Below are 24058 nucleotides of genomic sequence, written 5' to 3'. Positions count from 1 at the left end.
ATCCTAGTAACACTTTCAAATTTCCTGCTATATAAAGATTCACCTTGTACTGAAGTAATTAAGTTTGAAATTACAACAATTCTACACGTAATCAGGCACAATATTCCCCAGAATTCTAATAAACAATATAATACAAATAAGAAATATGCCAACTTTGAATAAATTTTAGCTTAGTGAATTAAGTTTTAGTTTGAAGGTAAACAGGTAGCCTGAATGTAATAGCCACTAAGTTAGATACTATTTTTAAAATTTAAAGTACTTCAAGAGCTTTTTTTATGCAGCACTTCTCACCAACTAGGTCCATGAAAAAAAACAACAAATCAATAAAATGAAACCATGCAAAACCCAAACACAAACTAAATCCACGATGAGGGAAAGTAGGGAAGTGCAAAGCAGTAACAAGAAATCACAGATTTGTATTCCTGTGAGCACTTTCTTTATTCCAAAAGAGCTGGAATAAAGTCCCTTTGGAAAGTTTTTGACAGCCACCAATGAATAAATTTGATTCAAAAACATACGGGACATCAGAAGTTAGGAAGACAATTTATTACATATTATTTTCATTATATAAGTTCATTCTTCTACATTTTAAAATGTACAACAAAAATAAAAAAAAACATTTTCTTCCACTTTTATTCTATAGTAGAAATTTTAGAAGTTCTGATTGCTTTCCATATAATGGAAAACTACAGTAAATTCTCAGTCTTTTGGTGAGACAAGCCTATCTTGACAGAAAACCCACTGATTTCTTGCTCGAGATACATTAGGAAGCACTTCATTGCTACGCATTTGGTAAAATAAAGAAGAGTTAAATTCTCTCTCTTTTAGGGACATCGTTTATCTTCAATCACTTCAATCATGCTTTCAAAAATATCTAGGATTGCTCTGCTGTAGCCTGATCCTTCGCATTTAGAACCAGCTCTGTCAGGGCTGAAAAGCTTTTTATGCTGCTTGTTTCCAGTCCCATCTTTCGTATCTAAAAAGACACAGAAGAAACATTATTTTTCTTTAAAACATCAAAAGCTCATTAATTATTCTCCTTACAACATTTAGCAATGCATATGCTTTGTCCTGCATCGATGTGCAGCACAAAACCACAACTGCATATAGTGCACACTGCAAAAAAAAAAATATTTGTATCCAACTTTGCTCAGTTAAGTCTTTCCAATTAATGTAGTGTCTTGCAGGAAAATATTTAACCATCTTCTAGGCAACTCGTAACTAAAGCCAGCTGGATTTTTTCCAAAGAAACAGTCAGAAAGAGAAACTTGGCTGTAAGTTTATTTTTAATGCATTGATTTCAATTGAAATTTTTTCAAACCCCAAATGAGGTTTCTGGGCAAAACTTTAAAGATAAACATGAATACATCCAAGAACAGCCAAGAGAATGATGATGAAAGCATTTCAATAGGCTGCAAGAGCCTATGGTTCCAGTCTCAAACTTCCTGGGGGATGAAAACAACTCTACAAATAGGAGGTTGCTACGAGTCATTTCTTACCCACAAAATCTATTGCTCTGACAATTAAAAAAATATAGCCATGAGAAAACTAAGAGTGCACTGAAAAAGAAAAATCTGGATCTAAATAAAACCATAATGAAATGATTCTGAAAAGGTGTTTGTTGCTGGAACTCTTTGTAATGCTCACATGTGCCAAAACAGCTCCTAAATGATTATGAATAATCTATCCCAGTTCAGCTTAAATTCATATTGCAGTGATGTTACTGCACACAATAGGAATAAAAGAACAAAAGCCCAACCCCAGCTCAAAACTGCCAAATAATAGTTTTTATTAGGAAGATTTCCATACTTCCACCCAAATCTTCTTCCTTTGTGGTAAGTCTCAGATATGAGAAAAGCATCAACTCACAGAGACAGACTTTATCTACCTGTTATAATTGCTCATAAACAAGACTGATGAAAACTGCTCAGAAACTAATGATATGGACTTGCACTTGGAAGATTTTTTATTTCTATATATAATTTTCAGAAATAAATTAGTACAAAACAGTATGCTTATACGATTTGATGTAGCTACTGCACACATTTCCTGCAATATTTTCTTCTTTTATTTGTTTTGTTATTTTAAGTTTCATATTTGGCACTGAAAGGAACTGACAGTTACACAGCAGAACAAATAAGGCTAACATCTTAAAAGCTTTTGGGAACAGACCCTTGAATATGCAGTAAGTCAAGGCTGGAAATATCCAGAGAGAAGAAAAACAAAAGATAAAGATGTCTCCATCAGAGCTAAGGAAGGTCCCTGTCCTCTAATCTGTCCGCACAGTGTTTCCTCCTTGTACTTCTTAAGCACTAAGCAATACTTGAATTTTGAATAGTAAGAAATACAAGTTTTGCATTTGTATTAGAAAGGACAGAAAAGCACGCGTTGCTCGAGTGGTATCTGCAGTGACCAAGGTCTCAAGTCACCTCCATTATGCAGGTGTGAAAAAAACCCCAAAAAACAGAATCTCATCAACAAAGTTTTCAAGACAAAAAAAAAAAAAAGTCAATTTTCCCTTTCCTCCTTTATCTCACTCCCTTCCAAAACCAGGAATAATAGTAAACAAACTTGTTTCTCATAACTTACTTGTTCTCCAAAATACTCAACATCTAGGGCCAGCTGCAGTCGGATTTTGTTATCATCACTCATGCCCCCATTTGTACCAACAGGGTTTGAAGTTACATTTCTTCTGGCTTGCTTCAATCTTTTTAGGCTCTCCTCCATTTTCTTAACAGAACTTAGCACATCAGACACAGTTTCATAATACCTAAATTAAGGAATATTAATGAGAAAAAAAAAAAAAAATACATTTTTATAGGAAAGGTTACTTCATATACATTAGTACATCACTGGTCCTGAGAAAAACACTGCACAATGCTGGAGGAGTGATTTTCCTTGAAAGGAAGCTACTTATATTTCCATCATTTCCAATTAATCAGTATTTCCATCATAATTTCCAGAAGTCAATCTGAAGACTGACATTCAGTGTTGAAGTCTCCTCATCACAACATTTCGGACTTGTTCAAGATGTTTAAACTCAGTAATTAAGACCAAGGAATGCAGTAGCTCAGTTTCAAACAATCGGAATTAGCCTCTATTTACAACCAACAGAGCACTAAGGAGAACTCCTTTTATAAAAAGGATGAGAAAAACAGCCTGACAGACCAAAATTATATCATTTTAGACAAGTTCTAGGAATGTACATGTATATGAGAGCCTGCAAGTGCACACCAGTGAAATGCCTATTTCTAAAATGAAGGAACTGACCTAAACAGGACTCTCAGGAAGTTGGCAGGAAACGTCACAAGAACGCTAATGCCAAGTTAGAAATGGCACAGATGGAATAAAACATCACTTCCTACATACTGGGATTTACATTAAAGAGAACATAGAATCAAACAAGGTAACAAATCAACTAAACAAGAAAACTTCAAAAAGCCTTACGGACTGAAATCCCATGCCTAAAGGGGAAGGGCATAATATCATATCAATTAACTAGCAGATGCCCAGGACCGTGAGTTGTTAAGAACAGCTAAGAGAAGAAAATATAGCAACAATGGGAAATTAGAGGATCCGTAAGTGACCAGATTGAGCTATGTTCTATAATTTACTAAAATTTGTAATTTTCAAAGGCCCTCTCTGCAACACTGATCAAACTAATACTGTATGAATCAAGAAGGTTGAAAGAATCTTCCCAATGCTTACTTCTAAACAGGGAGGCAACAAAAAGCAGGCAAGCTTTCATAAGAGATACTTAGATAGGAATGGCTAAAGAAAAAAGTGCTTGCTAGTGCCATGGAAACTGTTTCAAGAAAAAACATTCTACAAAAAATAAAAGTACACCAATGAAAGTCAACTGTGCACTCTTTTCATACCTTGGTATTTCCCAGTCCCACCCACTTGTTAAGACTTCCCACTTCTGCTGTACTTAGAAGTTCATCTGCCATTAAGCAAGTTTGGTCCTCAGAGATTTTTAACCAGAGAGTTTATGCTCTTTTCTGTTTTTCTCATTTGGATGCAAGAAGATATTGTCCCAGCAGGAAATTAAATTAATTACTTGCCTCTGCATTCTCAAGGAAGAAACTACAAGATTACTCCATTTAAGAAATTCAGTTTCTTTGTTTCTTCTCTTGTTCAGTGAGGATAAGACATTTTAAAACAAACTGATAAAAACAGTAACAACAGTTCATGAAAGTAGAATTCAACAGAAAGATTTGAGGAATTAACAAATAAACCTGCCAAACTCAACCCTGTGTTTAACCTAGCACTTAAGTCAGTTTTGGTAACACTGACATGGAAAGTGAGAAACTGCTTTTTGGGGAAAAAGGGCTCTGGATGGATTCAAGGAACTACAGAACAGCTTCTTATTTTGTGTGGTGTCACCAGATTTACTGAAGCAAAATGCAAGTGTTTAGTTCACTGTTGCATTACTAGAGCTAAACAATTTTTTCAAATGCCCTGTCCACAATGACATGGTTTGGACAGATCTGAGCAGAAGTCAGGTCTCTGGATTCCCTGCCCTGCTTTTCATCTGATGAATACACAACATCAGAGTAAGTCTGAAGAAATATACCCTGCCCAAAGAGGGATATGTTCTTGGTTTTCTTTACAGTTGTGGTAATCATAGTGTTCTGGTTTTTTTCCCCGTGTCCGTTCAATGGACACTGGAATTTTTAATTAATGCAAAGAATGTTCTGTATGGTTCTCTTACTTCTGTGTGCTTTCAGAGAGGGCACCTTCCAACCACTGATGAACCATGGGCTGCTTCAATATATCTTTGTATTCGTTCTGCAGTCGGTAGAAGGGCTTAAGCGCACTGTCGACATAAGGGGAAGCTTTAGTTGGCACCTCCTGGTAGATGACAGAGAAACAAGGTGGGGAAAAAGAACCTGTAATTTACTTAATGAAAGCATCAACACGAAATTATATAACCTTGTTACCCTACTTAAAAATTTTGAAAATATAAATTTTTTTTTTACTTTTCAATGAAGTAAACATAAATCACTACATTATCTCAAGGGCTCTTGACTGTTGATCAGATAAATGTTTTGCCTGGTTAACATTCTTAGCATAGGCCTTTCAGAGGTTTATTTTTTCAACTGCAACCAGCACTGACCTTATTGGTTCTCCTATACAATCTTGGAACTTCCAGTGCGCTCTTCAGGTAAGCGAAGGAGGACTCACTGAGATCCTGGATAATCCTGTTATTCAAGGTAGGCACGCAGGCTGATAAAGAAGTCTTTGAGTCTTCCAAGGCTCCTATTGAAGTAGAAATGCTAAAGTTTAAACTGAGCTACCCTGCCCAATCACAGCATAAATTATGTGAACCCCCCATCATCCCAATCTCGCTCACTACCCACCCTAGACAGATGCTGGTATCAAATACAGGATGCTTACTAAAAATACACACCAGCCATTTAGAAAACATGTCCAGTAACATCAACCATTCCTCAGCCAGAGAAACAGATGGAGGGAAGCAAAGAAAAAAGGGGTAGAATAACATTATTCATTTTATTTTTCAGTATTACCAATGAAGGAAGGGGCTTGAATCAAAAGGCTCTGATCTACCGAGGAAACTGCAGTTGTGAAATTCTTTCTCATGGTACCTGGAACATGCTCAACTCAAAAGTTGTGATTGACAACAGAACACCTACTGAGTGGGTGATTTCCACAAGCTCCTATCTCTCCTCCTGATTCACCAGGCCAAACAGAAAAATCTTTTAAGAAAAATATTTTAGTTTCAACTGGATAATGGAAAGCCTCTCTTTGCTTCTTCCCCCATTTCCTTTACAAGTAGGTGTTTAAAGATATGATATGGATCTTCTAGACTAAGGTCCCCCACTGACTGGAAAAGCATCCTAATTACTGGACAAGTTACTTAAAAAAAAAAATCCAAGAAAAAAGAACAGAAAAAGAACCCAAAGCACTTAAGACTCAGTTTTAATCAAACATTTTCCAGACTCAGTATGTCTGTTCAAGATAGTTTCTATTTAGCAATCTAAATATAAAGCAGCTTCATTAAGTAATAAAAACATTCATATTTTCAATTTTTTTCACTGTAAATAATGAAACTGTGCATAAAAGTTGATTTTGGTTGGTTGGTGGAAGGGGATTTGGAAGAAAGGGGAGAGGGACTGAATTCAGCCTCTCAGCTTTACCTGCAATGCAAGATACATTCTTGAAGCCAATCATTTCAAGTTTTGGTTTAATCATTTCTAAGATGTCAGGAATCTAACAAAAAAAAACCCCAGAAGAAATAAAGTCATGTTATAAACATATTTTAATTACTAATTCCATATGTTTCCAGTGCACCAAAAGACACCTTCAATCTTCTCTACTTTTTTGCTGCATTTATGGGAAACCAGTACTAGAAGAATACAGTATTCACAGGAATTAAGGCCTATGAAATAAATCCCCTCCCTTACTATTGTCTTCAGAGGAAATAATTTAGCATTAACAAAATATTATTAGCCCAGATGCAACTTACAATTTCACAAATTACAGAAATTTCAGCCTTATTGATCAAAAATACACAAAAGTAATCCTCACTGAAAGAAAATTAATACCATAGATCTCTTTTCAAGACTCTAGATTATTAATAAAATATAATCATGATGATAAACCCTTTTTTTCAACCTCAAAAACTAAAACCAGGAAATGTAAAAGAGAACATAATATTAAATCGGAATATTGCACCACACTCCAAGCTGCAGAACACATTTTACTAGCAAAGGTAAGACTCTGGGACAGTGATACTTTGCACCAAAAATGAGCAGAAACATATTATTTTAGGGGTTAAGTTCAGTAGCCACTGATTTTAAATACCAGAAGTGGTTTCTCTGTAATCTGACATTCCAAATAAGCACAAATTAGACCATTTATTTCAGCTGATATTTTCTATATCAGACTACTCCAGTCTTAGCATTTAAGATTGAAAAAAAAAACCCCAAAACAGCTTTACGGTCCATTATTTTAAACAATTTAATCATTTAATGTCTTCAACAAGATGCCAAACAATATTGGCACACAGATTTAGGAAGACTCTTTTGTAAATAAAGTTACAAGCACAAACCTGATCCTGGAGTTTGTCCAGATCTGCAGCAACATATACCAACTGAGTACTAGATATAGAAGGCAATGGCTGACTTTCTGGAGAAGACCCATTCCCTTGGTCCTCACCAGAGTTGAGGCTTACAGAAGATTCCTTTTTACCAGGTGGCACAGATTTTTTGCTTTCCTTCGTATTCTCACAGGAAATGGGCCTCACAGAAACCTGAAACATCAAATTGAGATGCAAACCTTAGCAATAGCAAAGGCAGTGAAAGTTGGACAAACAGTATATAATGGAAACAAGTTGCTTAAAAAGAGGTCACACACATTAAAAGAGGTCTTTTAATGATGGTATCTTACCTCACCAATGAACACAGAGTAGCGTGCCAAAATTTGGAGACTAAGTTTCCACAAACGGTGTGCTAATAAGGGTAAAAACATTTGATCTGACCAGCACTTCAGAAGACTCATCCAGACCATGTGAGTAGCCAAAAGACAGTATGAGCTGCCAGCTAGAAACAATCAGACAACAAAGGTCAAGTTGAAGCACATTTTTAGAAGATATAACATCAGTGTAATTTAATTAACCTGGGATTTAAAAAAAAAAAAAAAAAAAAAAGCCCAAATATCACAGCATAATCTTTTGGCTGTTACCTAGAGGATGCCAAATGCCAATTTAGTTCCTTCTTGCACCAAGGGGATATTTCCACAAAAATGTTAATGGCTGCTGCCAAAAGGGGTGTTTTTAGTAAGTAAAGTGATCACTGAACAGTACTCTCATACTGCTTTCTCTATGAAACTGCATGCTATTGCTTAATCAGTCCACCAGAAAACAGAAAGCTCATGTGAACCCGCAGGATGCATGTGACTAAATACTCAATAGGTTATTTATTTACCATTGATTCCTTCACAACAGAGAAATTACATTTTGCAATAAAAGTTTACCTGGTGCCTCCTCTAGTGTATCTGAAAGTGCTTCTTCTAAGGCCCCTGCTATTTCTCGGAATCTAAGAGACAAAATTTTTGAACGTTACAATTCAATAATAGCTTAAAATGATGTCTAAACAGTTTTTCAATGTTTATTTACTATTAGTTCAAAGTGCTACCAATGCACATACACAGATTTTAAATGTGGGGTTAGTTCTGCCAAACATAAATTGGGATATAAACCAGACCAGCATTCAAACACTTGAAAGAAAACCTTTGGTATTTTACAGGCAGATATGAAGCTTATACTTTGGGAAACTATTAAAGTCAGAGTTGCAAACATTATCAAAATGATAGCTCATGGAGTATCAACTCCTCAGCTCTTTCGAGGAGTGAAGTATTTTGTTTTGTTACTGTTTTTAAACTAAAAGTGCACACGTTGTCTCATACTTGCTTTAGCTGACCTTCAGATACGTCATGGGACATGGGAGGCTTCAGCTTTCTACATGTTTGTCAATGAACAGTGGCATAAGGTTCTGCAAACAATTCTGTACCTGATAAAAATCAATAGTTCCTCATGGGATGCCTCGACTCCCTTTTTTAAAAATTCACCCTTCAAAAAAGTACAAAAAAATCGCACCCACCCACCCCCAATTTTTTAGGTATAACAGCAAAGTTAATGCTAAAACCTCTGGTACTTTTCCACATTTAAAGCATATTGGATAAATAACATAGCATTTCCCTCATCTAAAAATTATCAAGCAAGAACTGCAGAAAATTCTTCTTTAACCAGGTTTTCCCTCTAAATGCTGAAACAAAGCTATCACTTTAAGCTCCCCTAAAGAAAGTTTTCTTGCCATTGGTTTCCCCTTTCTTGCTTTTACGTGCATCACAGTAACTCTCTAAGTCTTTCTATCAAACTCATCATTACAAACTTGTAGGGTTCCTCTTAAAGCCTCTTAACTGTCATTTCCAGATCAGAACAGAGACCCACCTTGCTTTTCTTGTTCAAACTCCTAATGGACTAGATGCATGCTTAGCAACTAAGCATATTGTAGAAATATTTGTGAAGTGGCTTCAAACCCTTAGTCCTATCTATGTACTACTTCCACCAATGGAGCAACGTCTTTTAAGTCTTATGTTACAAAGGATTAGAGAACTGAATCAGATTTTTAACAATGACATAATTTTTGCTGAACGTTTCTTACATAGGAAAAGAAACTTCCCCAACGTGGGGTTTATTACAGCTCGAATGGCAAAGCAAAGGGTTACTGGGGTGGCTTGTGCCAGCGCTGCTACAGAACAAATGCCTGTATGTCCATCTGTTCCTCAAAAGAATGCTTTAGTGAGGGCTGATTGTTCTGGGCAATTTCTGTAATTGAAAAAAGAAAAAAACCCCAGCAATCTGAACTATAAATGCCGCAGTGTGAGGTAATACTTCAATTAAAACCCCATACGACTTAACGATATTAACATACATCAGAAAAAAAGCATCCTGCTATATATCATGAATACAATGTATTATTTTCACCGTTGTGCACTAAAGAATTGATAGGTGCTTCCAAAAGCTATCAGATTATTCCATTATATGGGCATAATATGGTGAAAGATGAACCAGCTGCTGTTGTCCAATCATTTATCAAAACAGTGCACTCTTTAGATTTACAGTAATCTTGGATTAAAGGAAAATGATTTTTTTTTTGAAAGTTTTTTTAATCAGAGCTGAAAATACTTAATGGGAAAGAACACTTTGGAACAGAAAGAATATGCTGAAAGTCCATTTCAATTTGATGAGCAAGAGTGTCAAAGTTTGATCAAAGCGGTCACTTTCAAACAAAAGGGGCAGACTCACAGACCTATTAACAATACACATCTATTAAAAGCTTTATAATGGCTATAGTTCCATGGACACTTTCAGTCAGTGCACTCAGCACTGCTACTGTAGTGAGCACTCCTGCCCTCTCCCTTGGGCCAGCATGAATATTTGTACACTTAAGTGGTTTGGAGAAATTGATTGGAGTTGAGAGTTGACCTTTTTTTGCTAAGGGTAACAGATCCTCATATTGCTTCACTACACAGCTGCAGGAATACTTGTGCAAGCAAAAACCCAAAGACATTTCTCCCAGCCCCACGCTCCTGACACTTATATTAGCTTCAGCACTCCTAAGATTCCTGGATGGAATCTGTCAGCAGCAATATAGATTTATCCTGAATTAAGAAAACTGTACAAATGTGGCTATGGTTGTACTGTTATTGCCAGTTATAGAATCATGCAATTAAAGTGATCTAGGTTAAAAATAAACATCAATTTCTCACCCCTGTTGGTTGGGGGTTTTTTGGCTTGGTTTGGTTTTTTGGGGTTTTTAGGTTTGTTTTGGGTTTTTTTTGTTGTTGTTTTTCACTCTCAGAACGTTTTGTACCAAGAGGGATCACACACAGCACACTTGGGTCATAGCAGGCTTCATCAACGGTCCTCTCTCTTGCCCGGCAGCTTGCTGTTCACCCCTAAAATCAGATGCGTAGACCACGCTTTCTAAAAATATGATTTTAAATTCTATTTTGTTCCTTTCACTAAAATCCTAGCATTACTAGAATTAAAATGGGGCTTTCCTGGGTCTCTTGGCTCTCTTCTAGCTGCAAGATCTGTAACATCAGGTACATCAGACCTGTTGGAAGGGTAAAACTTATTACTTAGCTCCTCGGGAAAAAGGAATAGTAGGGCAATCTTTGGGAAGGCAATGCCGTGAGACTCAGCACTTTACAGAGTACATCCTGTGAGACAAAAAGGATGTCAGAAACACAGCTAGATCTGGAAAAGCTACAAGTTGTCATGTCCTTTATATTTCTAAGAAGAAAGATTTCCTCCCTCATAGTAAGTATTCCTCTGGATTTGCACAAGTAGCATCCTTCAACATACAGTTTAGTTCCAGGGACACTGGAGAAAAAGAATTTAAAACACGATTTCAAGACTTATCTAGATCTTCTCCTGAAAGTCTAATGAGTCGCATATCAAATTCAGCATAACAACACACTACACATTGAAGAGCTGCTGGCTGTGATTTTCCTAAATTGTTGAAAGACACATAAAACAGTTGACTTAGTAACTAAATTCTTAGTTTGACTTCTACTATGACGTATTAACAAGTGAAACTTCAAACAATGAGGGGGTCTGACCTTAAGCCAGATCATCTTGCTGTGACTGAACGCTACTTTTGTAAGAGTGAACAAACAATGCATACTAACCGTATTTGGAAATACACAGGCAAATTCCATTTGTTGTTAAAGCTGTGGTAAGAGGGATGAGATCTTAACCGCTTCACGCTGGCCTGGGAGCCACACTGTCGTTCAAATTTCCGCACAAAATCCATACTAGTAGTGTACTTCTGCAGAAAGAGAATTAGTGCTCTGATCACACACAGGGTTGCAGCAAACAGGGAAGGCCACCACCCATTCAGCAGAACTCTTGTATCACACTACAGTTAAGCTCAAGGTTCAGAATGGGCTGATGCTGCCCCATGACCTAATCATACAAGGCTAAAATTCTGGATTGCAGTGAAACCAAAAGCAATTAACTAACAGGTGTTATCCTATGAGAAGAAAAGCTACAGCAGGAGACTTCAAAAAGTATAAAATTTTTTAAGTACCCTGAACAAGAAGAATTCATCAGACATGCATCAGCATTTCTGAGATGAATCACTAGGGTGGAACAACAGTGCTGCACAGTACTAAGAACAGTGTCAATCACAGGAGATAAAGGGATACAACAAATATAAATAGTCAGGAACAAAACCCAGAAGTACACATAACCAAACACACATGAGAATAGAAGCATGATTTTTTTTGCTGTTACATAGGACCTGTATTATAGGGATTTCTAGAACCACTTCTCTAAAAACATGCTTTGTAAATACCAAATATTTGCAGAAGAACTTCAAACAATTTCAGGTAAACTACATCTATCCAGTGTATAATTCTAGTAAGATGTTTACAAATGGATTAAGTCAATTGCAAGCAAAGAGAAATTACATTAATCCTCAAACGCACTGTGGGCTTACTTTCAGCAGTAACTTATTAACACCCAGAAAATAATGACATAATAAATGAAATCACACACAAAGCTGAAATCTGAACACTTAAGCAAAAAACAGAAGGAAAAGAGTGCATAAAAATGTTATTTCACACAAAACAGACCTTGCTAAGAGAATAAAAAGGTTATGTAAATCAATTTAAAATCAACATACAGCTGCAGTTGAAATCTACCTCTCTGCAATGATAAACACTTTGGCTTATGTGCGAATTTCTTCTATAAAAATAGATAGAAATCAGCCATAAAACCTATCACATATGCTCATTAAGCCACTGCAGAATTAATGAAATAAGCCTGACTGAATCTCTCAGTGCTTCTGGCTCCCTTGCAGTAAGAAAGGCAGCAGGACTGTAGCAACAAGGCTTTCACCACACTCCAGGGCACTACATGAGTGATGCGATTTTGCCTCTTCCAAACTGTAAGCCATCTTCAGGAGAAGCTCCTGAGTTGCTACTTCCAGGTTCTGCTCTCAGAAAATCTCCTGCATCCACAGAAAATGCATTGGGAAGTGATTTGAGAGAGCCAGCATGGCTTCACCAAGGGCAAGTCCTGCCTGACTAACCTTGTGGCCTTCTATGATGGAGTGACAACATCAGCAGACAAGGGAAAAGCTAAGAATGTCATCTATCTGGATTCCTGTAAGGCCTTTGACATGGTCCCCCACTACATCCTTGTCTCTAAATTGGAGAGTTATGGATTTGACGAGTAGACTGTTTGGTGGGTGAGGAATTGGTGGGATGGTTGCATCCAGAGCGTCAACAACTCAATGTCCAGATGGAGATCGGTGACAAGTGGTGTCCCTCAGGGGGGACCAGTATTAGGACCAGTACTGTTTACTACCTTCATCAATAACACAGACAGTGAGATTGAGCATACACTCAGCGAGTTCCTGAGGAATGGGATTCCATCCAGAGGGACCTGGACGTGCTTGAGAAGTGGGCCCACGTGAACCTCATGAGGTTCAACAAGGCACATGGGTCACGGCAACCCCCAGTACCCATACACGCTGGGGGATGAAGGGATTGAGAGCAGCCCCTCCAAGAAGGACTTGGGAGTACAAATAGAAAAAATTAAAATTAATTACCTCATGAAACACATCTGGGTTTCCAGGGTTAAATAGTGATGGCAATTTCTCTTCTAAACCATGTACTATTTCTGGCCACACTGAATTCACTAAGAAGTCATATCCAGGAACAATATCTGCTTTTTCACTGAAATAAAATTGCAATTATTCCATGGTTATATTTCACCACAAGACTTCTATTTGGAGGTAGGGGTAACTAAAAAGACATGCACTGCATTAGACAAAACACAATTCAGGGACTTTTACATAGGTATTAATTAATTCTTCTTTCCAGATTTCATATTTGATCCCATAGTCTCATCAAACACAAGGTATTTTTTGTAACTTTCAAAGTGTTTTAGAATTTTATTAGTTACATACTTTACAAGTGTGTTCTGGAAAATAAGTACATTTCAGCTGAGAACTCCTATTCTTACTTGTATATTTCAAGTTTTAACAACTCCAAACTTCAAAGACCTACCAAGTAGGAGGAATAAGACTAATGCAATGGAAAGAAGCAAAACTTCTTCATAATTGTTTGAAGCTGTATTTATACATGATACTGTGCTTCGAAGCAAAAGATTAAAAGCTACCTTGATTATGAAAATTTATAAATTGAGAACAGAAGAGATACAAGCATTTAATTCCGGTTTAATACACCACAGTACAAAGTAGAAACATTCCATTATTAAGAAAAAAGATTAAAACTTGCTGACGGATTAAAAGAATTGAAACGTTAGTAAAACTTAGGATCCATAAAAAGCTCAGCAACGGATGACTAATTAGAAAAGTAATTCTGCAGTCCCTAGGGGCTACAGCCATAGTTTTGCTAATTACAGCAGTCTACTACATTAACCAGCCTGCAAACAGATGAATAAATGGATACAATTCAGTAGACCTGAATTATTTAAACTTCAAAACAGGCTATTTAATTGCATAAGGAATTAAGCACTTTTTCAAAAGACAGTGGAAGCACTACACAAATCAATTAAACCTGTAGTTCCAGTACATGCAATAAATCAGTCAAACCTCTAGGGATCATCCCCACTTTTCTGATGTACACTAACAACCCAACTTTTGAACTTCTATTTTAAGATAGCTTTATTATGCCCTCCTTCTTGGATGAAGTGTACAATCATGTTTCATGGACTAAAGTATTTTCCTTCCCTTCTCTGAAGGTCTAGGCCATAGCAGCAAGTAAGTTTGTTCATAGTTTTGTTTCGAAAAAGCACAGATATGAGGGAGAAATCAAACTTGACTATGAATCTTCAGGAAAGGCCAGATAAGTTGTTTAAGCATGGAAGCTAATTATGAGAAACACTTCAAAAGTATATGATATTTGCTGTAACTTTAGTGCAACTGAAAGAAACCTCCAAGATATCTACCTTGAAATAGCTCCTCCTGTTACTTCACGCAAGAGACGGCAATGATGAGGAACAAACTCCAACAGTTTATTGTACATAGCCTGAAGACCATTAGGATGAGACTGTACATACTGCTCCACAATCACCTGCCAGGAAGAGTTCAATGTTAAATGTCAGGAAAGTGAATATGAAATACTGTAATGCAAGACTCACAGTCTATTCACTCAGAACTCCTAAAACTATAAACCCAAATACTGGGATAGTCACTACATTACTATTTTATACTATAGTCTCCAAGTATAACTTGCCAGGTTGAATTATTACTTCCTTTAATGCAGCACGCTAACTGGCAAGATTGGCCACAAGAATGGGCACGAGCTCTTTGCTTTTAGATGTTCGCCACCACGTTTGGCCTCCCACCCACTGCACACATCACTGTCCCCTGAAGCAGTCTGTGAAGTTAAACGTGTGACTGGCAAAAGCTAATCAAATCTCAGAATAAAGTAAAAAAATTCTTCTAAATTTAGACCTTGTCAGTCCAATCCCAAATGCAGGTAAGCCAATAGCCAAGAATTTTCTGTGACAACGCTAAGCCCTTAACACAGCTAGCAAAGCACTTTGTCAGGACAGTACCTTATATCCAATAAAAAGGGATAATCTCCGCCACAAAAAGAGGGCAGATAATAGTTGGACAATACAGGAAAAGAAAAATAGCTTATATTTCTTGGTATCCTTCCAGCTGTCTGAACACTTTTGCCTCTTGCTACATAAACAAGCAGAACAGTGCAGAAGTGGGGAAAGAACAGATAGTGAGAAAACTGAGAGCGTTAACAAGCACCCAAAGGAAGTCTATCCTTAAGGGGAGAGGCCCCTACCATCCTACTCCCTCTCCCATCCAGTAGTTGGCTTGGCTTTGTAAATCTGTGTGCATACAAATAAATCCAGAATAATTTAAAATGTTTCATTTCCAACAACAGCAAACATCCCACTGTTTGTCTTTCCGTCAGTTTCTCACACCCACTGACAATGACACAGAGCTCAGATGTTACCAGACATACTATACTTTCACAAGGAAGGGAAAGGTAACCATTCCATCTCTTGGTTGCTGAAGACATTACTGAGTGAAAAAGAGGTAATATCTTTCCCCTGCATTGATTTAGAAGAACAAGTCCTTTAGCAAAAGTTACACGGACTAACTCTTCGCTTGCCTTGGTTGGGAATTCCATAGCAAATGGCCACTAAATAGAAAAACGAAGCAAATACCTTAAGGTCACTTCTGCATTTGTGTTCAGAAAGACACATTAGTGTAAGAAAAAGCAACCGTACTATTGCCTACAGAAACATATTTGATACTTTTAGAAACAATGTTCACATTGCTTTTATAAGTCTTAATAGAAGTGTTAGCTCTATACTGTAAGCAGTCTCATTATTTTTTTTTTTTTGTAAAATAGCAGTAGAGAACAAAGTGTTTTAAATATCCTGAAAGCAGAAAAGGGTACCTCACATCATCACAAGCCTCTCATGGTTTACTGAGCAAAGACAATGTTATTAAGTATGTCAATTTAAAGAGTAATGGCAGTAAAAGACCATCTTCACAGTAAAAGGAAAGATCATCAATAGCATAATTTGGAACTCAAAGCCACTGAAAATTGCTATGTATTACAGAGGCACCAATGAAGGGAAGCTCTATGCTGCCTTCTATTACATGCATAAATTCAAGCAAGTGTATATCCGCAATTGCCAAGGCAACTCTTCCACTTCATATTTTCTCCTCCCCACAGCAGCAGGAGCAGGAAAACCAATACTGCTGAAAGACTCATAACACTAGTTTTAGAACAACAACTTTATAGCCCTGGCTGGCACTGGCCCAGTTTAACTTCTTCCTTAAGGACAGGGAATTTAATGCATTTATGAAATACTCTGACAATCTAGCGAAAATCAGGGAAACTTCCTGCAGAGGTGCCTACATACAGGAAAAATAAAGCACAACTGACTGACTTTCTGACTGCTACACTATTTTGGCAGGTTACTGTCTGGGGGCTCTTTTGAGGAATTACATTATCAGCAACCACAACAAAAAGAAAAAAAAAGTAGTGTAGACTAGTCACCAACTGTCAAGCCAGAGGAAGTGGTTAGAACAAACAGTGCCACAAAAAGGTAAGGAATCATTTTACAGGTAGCAGCAAAAGTTGCACAGTCAAGAGAATTAGCAGAAAGTCCCCTGATTTCAGAAAATCCAATCAGCACTTTGTGATTGGTCCAACTTGTTACTGTAAGCTGCTGGCCTACTAAAATCAGTTTCTTATGAATTGAGAAGCTATCCATCTGACACATTTTCCCACCAGACAACAGCAAGTGCTTCCCAAACAAATCCTTGTTCCTGCTGCTGCTAAAGTCCTGGTACAGATGGGAACTGCAGAAACCGCTTCCTTGTACAATGGGAACAAAAGGAGATTGCACCAAGAACTATTTGTGTTGCATCTGCCTGCTACTGAGCCAGCCACGAAGAAATGTAAACCCCAGATCTGATCCAATTCCAGAAAGAAAGAATTCCCACTAGATATAACCTGAAATTGGTGACAGGCAGATAGAGAATTCCTACATCTACAACAAATAAATTGACGTTGTATTGGGGATAAGTTCTTCTGCTCTCTATGCAAAGGCATTTTGAAGCTGCTAAAGAAAGCCGGAGGTTAACAGGAAAAATAAGCACATTCGACTATCAACCCATTTTCTTAGGATTCTTGATTTTTATCTTACCTCATCTATATAAGGTTTTACAAGCACTTGACCAACTAATGCCTCTGCATCTCGCGTTTTGTCAATTGTTGCGTAAGTGCGAAGACAGTGACGTATTATGTCAACATTTGAAGTCTGAAGGCCTTCCAAGAGCAGCCCTTCCAGAGACTGCTGCAACATAGCTGTTATTCCAGCTATACGCTATGAAAAAAAAACAAAATACAGTAATAAAAAACCAAAATCAAAGTCTTGCCACTGTGGCTGAAGAGAATTTTTCCAGAAATACTTAATTCAGCTTTCCCTTATCATTTGAAAGGTACACAAGTTTTGATAACTGTCAGCATTAAAAGAACACGAACAAAAGTGCAATGGATTACTGATGCTATTTAACACAGTATTTATTATAATAAGGTTAAAAAGCAATTATTTTCCTCTATATGTTGTAGGTTATGTGGTAACTTATCTAAGGTCCCCTTTATCCTGAAAAAATAGGTTAACAATTGTTCCTTGTTTAACTGAACCACTATGTGTGGTAATACATGAAAGCTTCATAATAAGTCACCCTGGACAACAACGGTGGCGTTTAGCCCCCGACTCTCAAAAAATAAAACGATAATGGGCTCCCAGCACTACTTGTCAAATTACCACAAACCAAAAACATCGAGTGACACTTTGGAGTAGGAAGGGGGAAGCCATGCCACTAGATTCCTTCTGGCTTCTGCCAGAGGGCTGCTTCAGTCAACATATATTCTCCCAATTCCTAACCATTTTTCCTCATGTCCTGCGATTAGCTACCTTTAAGCACCAGTCTTCATTTGTTTCCTCAGTCCAATGAATAATACAGAAGAAAAAAAGTCATTTTTCACAGTAGGCAGCTATTACAAACAGGGTATTAGGGAGATAAGCCTACCAGCCTGAACAGCCACAGTTAGGTAAAAAATTACACCAAAAGACAAAGTTGAATATATTCCAGCCAGCCACTTTGTAGGCACATTCCATTTATATTCTCATCTCTACACTGCAGAGAGCAAAACCAACACAAATCTCAAGAACTAGACTTCAATATCAGCAAGCAGACAAACTGCAAGATACATTAGGCTGACAAAAATGTCTGTCGCACTTCCTACTCTTATTCTAAGTAATTTATCCTAAAGAAATTAGCAAACAAACACAAACCATCAGAAGAAGCAATATTTCTAGTCAACTGATAAAAATGACCTTTTGAAACTCATTTCCCCCCCTAAATTAATTCAATAAAACTGTGGAAACAGGCATTTGTCTTCCAATTATGTTGGTTTTGCTTGATCCTACAAGTGTTAAACTGGCTATCATGCAATACTTACTGGTCTCACTTTGTCCAAAAGGGGCATTCCTTTGCTTTGCACTGCATGAAACTGTAGTTGATTAAATTCTGTGGCAATTCTCTCTAAAACCTGCCCAGTTAAAAGTGGGCTAGAAGAAAGATCATACAAAATGAGAACACAGAGTTAGGTCCTTTCAAATAAACTCACTTTCATCTGCAGCAGATAGACAACACTCTTCCCAATTTTTGTGATTTAATCTAAATATTTGGAATTATTACTACAATTATTGCAATCTGCAATAGTAATCTGGAACAGACCACATGATTAGAGTTGTTTTGAAGTTACTAAGGTATGATGTGGGTGAAGTAGAAGCTGAGAGGAACGTAAGAAGCTGCCTCAGCAAAACTGTTTTCTGTATGGTAGCGCTGCTTATTGTCACATGAAAAGGCAGCCTTCCTGCCTTCATACTGCAGGAAGCGCTCTTCACCAACCAGGTTTGTTTCTTATTTCCCCAGCTTTCAGTTCCAAAACTGGCTGAAAGACATCTTCCGTCCCTCAGCAAAGGCACTGGGAGAAGACACTTTCCATAAACCTTGCAAGTCTGACTGGAATTGGTGACAAACTTTCCTTCTCCCAGAAATATTACATGTGTGGCTTGCCTGCCTCAGACTGTTCATGCAGCAGCCCTTTCAGTTATACATATGCAGAGAAAACAAGAAGAGCTATTTTACATTTTACTTCCAAATTATATTTAAATAAACTGTACTGTAGAGAGTATTTCAGACACGACAGGATTGTGACTTCCAAGAAAAAAATATTACTGCATGCAAGCTTCAAAGAGCACACTGTTACTGAAAGCACTACAAGTAATTCAAAACTTAGGAGGCTAAGTTACATATTCTGTGAATGACCAGTTTGGAGAAGACTAAACCTAAAAGCATATTCAGATAACAGTCACTTGTTAAATTTCTAAAGATATATCCTAATGTTTATTAATTCATCTACACCAATATCATGAAATTAAGTTAGTCCCCTAAATTACAAACAAACTCAAATGTTTAATATCATTTACCTGTTTCCCTCTAACGAGGACAACTCTTTAGTGCCTTGGGAATGTAGAATCTTCTCAATTTTCTCAACAGACTGAATAACATGAATAAGCCTCAAGACACACATCTGTAATTAAAGAAAGATTTTTCATGTCTGATCCCAAACCCAATGTACATTACCTAACATCCGAAGATATTTTGGATGTTTTTTTCTTTCCTTTCCTTTTTTTTTTTTTAATCTCCTACTGTTAAGTTCTCTTCTTCCATCTTAATACTTGAGTCATGTCTCAGTTGAAGTATTGCTCACTTAAGTCCATAAAACCCCACAACTTTTGTTTGTCACAGATGTAGAACAGCTGTTCTTATCCTTATCTTTTTACCAAGTTAAACACAAGGATGTTAGTTCCTCCCCCTCATACAGAAATTAAACTACTGTATTTCAATTACATTCATAATAAGCAAGTTTATATACGACTACAAGCAGAAAAATGAGTAACTGTAACTAAAAAAGCCAACCAAACCAAACGGTTTTGGCAAATACAGTAAAATAAAGATTTATGATCAACTAGACACTGTAAAAATGAAGTCTGTCAACCAAAACTTCAATCATTATTTTAATAAGTGCAAAATCCTGCACAGTGTGCATCTAGATAGCCTGAAACACTTAAAATTTCATTTTCTTCAGGTTAATGACAAAACCAAAAGTTGCCCTAGTAAGAATCTAATAATTTGTCTGTTGTACCTTTTTTCTTCTAATATCTTCCTGTTTAGTCATTCGGTCATCTACTGCTTGAATTCCTTCACTGACACATGACTTAAGACTCTGTGAGAGAAAAAGTCAGTATGAAAAGCTGGCTTCCCACTTAAGGTTTAAAAAACATTAACTCAAAAATCTAAACATAAAACAGGAGATAGATTAATAAGAATAAAGGACAAATAAGAGCTACAGTACATCAACTACCTTCTAAGTGAAAAAAGAAAAACAGAAATAAGACTAAATCACCGAAAGTACAACCTGCTCCTAAAGTACTGGCACTACAAGTATGATTATTTCAACTAGAAGCAAGTACCTTACAGAGAACAAAACACCTTTCACCCAGAAATAAAATCATATTAGTTTTATTGTTTATGTCTTGAAACTGAAGTTATAAATTATAAAGTAGCATTTTTCACATAATACTACTTTTCTACACTGTGGTCCTATTTTCTGTTTTATGCATCAAGGCTAAGATATTTTAAAGGCACATTTATGCAGGAAACAACCCTTTGAAACAGCTGCCAAGATGAACAAAAACTGCCCTTCACTAATAGCAAGTGATTGTGGAAGAGCCAGAATAAGATGAACCTTCAAAAGGGTGATCTTTTATGATAAAATCACAGGACTGAGAAAAAAAAAAAATCCTTAGCAGGACTCTGTTGCATCTGATTTATTTACTACTATCTTTAAGTTACTCAGATATTAAAAGAGTTCAGTACTTTACCTTACACTTCCAAGATTATATTCTTGTCTTGCAAGAGTCCATTCATTTACCACAGTTAAGAAATCCTTTATCTCTTTCTTAAAAGGCACTATAGAAAATGTAAATTTATTTCTACTACAACTGCTTGAAAACACACCTCTCCTACTGCTTTAAGAAGTCAATTTTCAGAGAGATTTATTAAAATAGTTAACATAAATAAGACATTTTATACATCACATGAACATGAGCTCAGTTTTACCAAGCTGTGTATAATGATTGTTTTGAGCATACCATAACTTCTTCCCTTAACTGTCCCAGGGGTACTGAAAGCTGATTAAGGGCCTTGTCCATGCCAACCTAAAGAAATTATCATAAAAACATTTATGACTTTTTTGATAAGTTCATACGTAAATCACTGACAAAGCCTATCATTTTACAGATACTAAAAGAGAACTGAGAAATATCTCCTTTTATAGTCTCCAGTTGTAAGTGCGATGCAAAAATAAGTTAGCTCAAATACAGAGATAAAGACATCAGACTACTTGTCACACAAAGCCAAAAATGAAAGACAACTTCGGCCTATGGAAGTTTTTCTTCCAGTTAAAATATTAAATCTCACTCTTTGAACCTGTATAATTGGAACCTGGATGAACTGGAGTAAAAGAGCAGGATACACAGTGAATAAAACATTTTTATATGGAAATTATTAAAATTCTCAGCCAAGTGGGGTGGGTTTTCTTAAGATATACTGACTGTAGAGCAAATTTAAAGATTTCTAAAAGAATCCCTCAGAATGGCTTTATTTGTATCTTTGCTATTCAATTTTAGTGCTTTATTTCCTTCAATTTTACAACTACTAGCAATTTTTTTTAAGTTTGCCTTGAGTCTAACTTCCTAATGATCTGATTTTATTCAAGACAAAAAGCATATATCTAAAACATTTATCATGGGCCAACAGCAATCCTGCATAGTAGGTGCATTCTACAATAATGGTCTTTCAGTTTCTCTCAGTGCAAGGGCTCATAGTTTAAGATGTCTTAAATCTAATAATATCAAAATACAAGCAGCATACTTTTCATATGAAAAATTAAAATCACACTGAAATGCATTAGGTCTGAACTACATAGTACAACTTCATAAAACTTACTAGATTTGTTGAGAGATTAACAAAATCTGCGTAGTCCTTATTTATGAGTTCTACCATGGCAGTTTTAAGGAGTTTGTAATAGAGCTCCAGATCCTCTCTGAGCTCTTCCAACTGCACACGTTTCCTGCAGTCTGATACAAAGTGATCAACATCAAAATCCGGCTGAAAATGAAACAGGAAAGAGTGAAAGAGGTAAGTAAAAAAGTTCAAACCAGGAACACACCCAAAATAAAGTATTCCATATGCCAGTGAGCTGACCAAACTTAAGCATTTCGGGGGCAAAAAGTCTATGGTCTTGGCTTTAATGTCAAAAGCACACCATGCTGTGGGTCAGAGTACTGGAAGACTACCTCTCCAAAATACAAGGTTGTATATTGCCTGCATACACTTAAAAAACCCAAACAACCAAACAAAAAACTCCAAAAAAAAAGTCGAAATACATTATAAAGAATTTCTTTAAGCTCCCAAAGCAATGGTGCCCAAACACTGGTTAGCAGGCTATCTGCAACTTGGCTTCAAGGCAGGCAGAGAGCAAGCTGGGGGAGGCATGGCCGGGGTCTGCCCCAGGCGGGGAGGAGCTGCAGCGCCCGGCTCCGGCCCGGGATACAGACGCTTGGAGCACCCGGCCCCAAACCTGCCGGCTCCCTCCCGGGGCACCCCCCGCTGCTCCGCCGCTCAGTGTCCCCAGACGGAGACATAACCCCTGCCTGGAAGCAGAGGTGAGAGCCGCCTGGCTTTGCAAACGGATCCCGACCAAGGCTCCGGGCCCCTCTCACCTCCCCCAGGGAACCCGCCACCCCTCTCCTCGTCAGGAGGCCCGCCGGGGCACCCCGGGCCCACAGCGCCCTTCCGCAGCCCGCCTGCCCTCACCCACCTTCATGAACTCGTCCTTGTCAAAGCAGAGGTTCTCGGGGCCCCGCGGCAGGTTCATCTTCTTCCCCTCCATGACGGGCCCCCGTCCGGCCAGGCCCGACAGGCCCGAGTCGGCGGCAGGACCCGCCGCTGCCACAGCAACGCCTCCTCCGCCAGCACGGCACCGACGGGGCGGGGCTGGGCCTGCGGCAAGAGCGGCGCCGCCACCGACCGTCGCCGCGACAGCGCCCCCTGGAGGGCTCCAGGCAGCCCTGCTGGCCCCAACGAGCGGCGGGGAGCTGGGGCGGGAAGGCGCGGCAGGGATCTCAAAATGGCGGGGCGGCAGCGAGGGTGTGTGGGGCTTTAAAGCTGGTCTGCCCAGCCTCTCTGGTGGAAGTTCTCTGGTTGTTGGCACCCTGTGGAGTCAGGCGAGCTGGGCTGTGCTGTGGAAGTGGGCACCTGGTGCCCCATGGCAGGCAGTCGGCACATAAAACTGGCCTCATCACATGAAGCTGTGGGGGCCAGCCATCAGGGCTGTGGCACAAGCCATGGAGACTCAGGGGTGCCGAGGTGGAAAGGGGCTCCAGGGGATGGTACGCCACAGCCCCTCCTGGCCCTGAGCAGGGTCACCTAGAGCTGGGGGCCCAAGGCCATGTACCCTCAGGGTCTGGGCATCGCCAGGGATGGGGGCCCCGCAGCCTTTCTAGGCAAGCTGTGCCAGGGTCTGACCGCTCTTAGCAGCAGAAAAAGTTTTTCCTTATGTTTACGTTTATTGCAGTTTGTCCCCCCGTGGTCCTGAGTAACAGGAATTGAGTCAGAGCATGATTTGCCTCCTCCATCCTTCTGCTTTCCAGCAGAGTCTTCTGTTAGGGTCTTGCTTCCCTCAAAATCTTTTGTTCAAGGTCGCTTATGGCTTAGTGAAGACAAATTTAGCTCTAAAAAGCCTCCCTGCTGTCACTTGCGCTTCTGTTTGCCGCCTCAGGATGGAAGACGGCAAATGATCTCATTCCTCA

General features: G+C 38.3%; 1 protein-coding gene across 1 annotated transcript; it reads right to left on the bottom strand.

Annotated features, from left to right (window-relative positions):
* Positions 1-527: 527 nt before the first annotated feature.
* COG2 (component of oligomeric golgi complex 2) lies at positions 528-23240 on the bottom strand. The gene is made up of 18 exons (XM_014951222.1): positions 23068-23240; positions 22194-22355; positions 21338-21403; positions 20329-20409; positions 19610-19713; positions 18577-18685; positions 17255-17434; positions 14516-14640; positions 13152-13278; positions 11224-11363; positions 7999-8060; positions 7414-7565; positions 7076-7276; positions 6162-6234; positions 5120-5262; positions 4715-4854; positions 2590-2770; positions 528-976 (listed from the first exon to the last, which is right to left on the bottom strand). Exons 1-18 carry the CDS (start codon positions 23137-23139, stop codon positions 875-877), a joined length of 2220 nt encoding a protein of 739 aa, XP_014806708.1. The 5' UTR covers positions 23140-23240; the 3' UTR covers positions 528-874.
* Between the last annotated feature and the right edge of the window lie 818 nt (positions 23241-24058).

The sequence above is a fragment of the Calidris pugnax genome, unplaced genomic scaffold (assembly GCF_001431845.1).
Source record: "Calidris pugnax isolate Ruff unplaced genomic scaffold, ASM143184v1 scaffold24, whole genome shotgun sequence".
NCBI lineage: Eukaryota > Metazoa > Chordata > Aves > Charadriiformes > Scolopacidae > Calidris > Calidris pugnax.
Note: the sequence above shows the minus strand (reverse complement) of the source record. Positions and strands in the feature narration are given on the sequence as shown.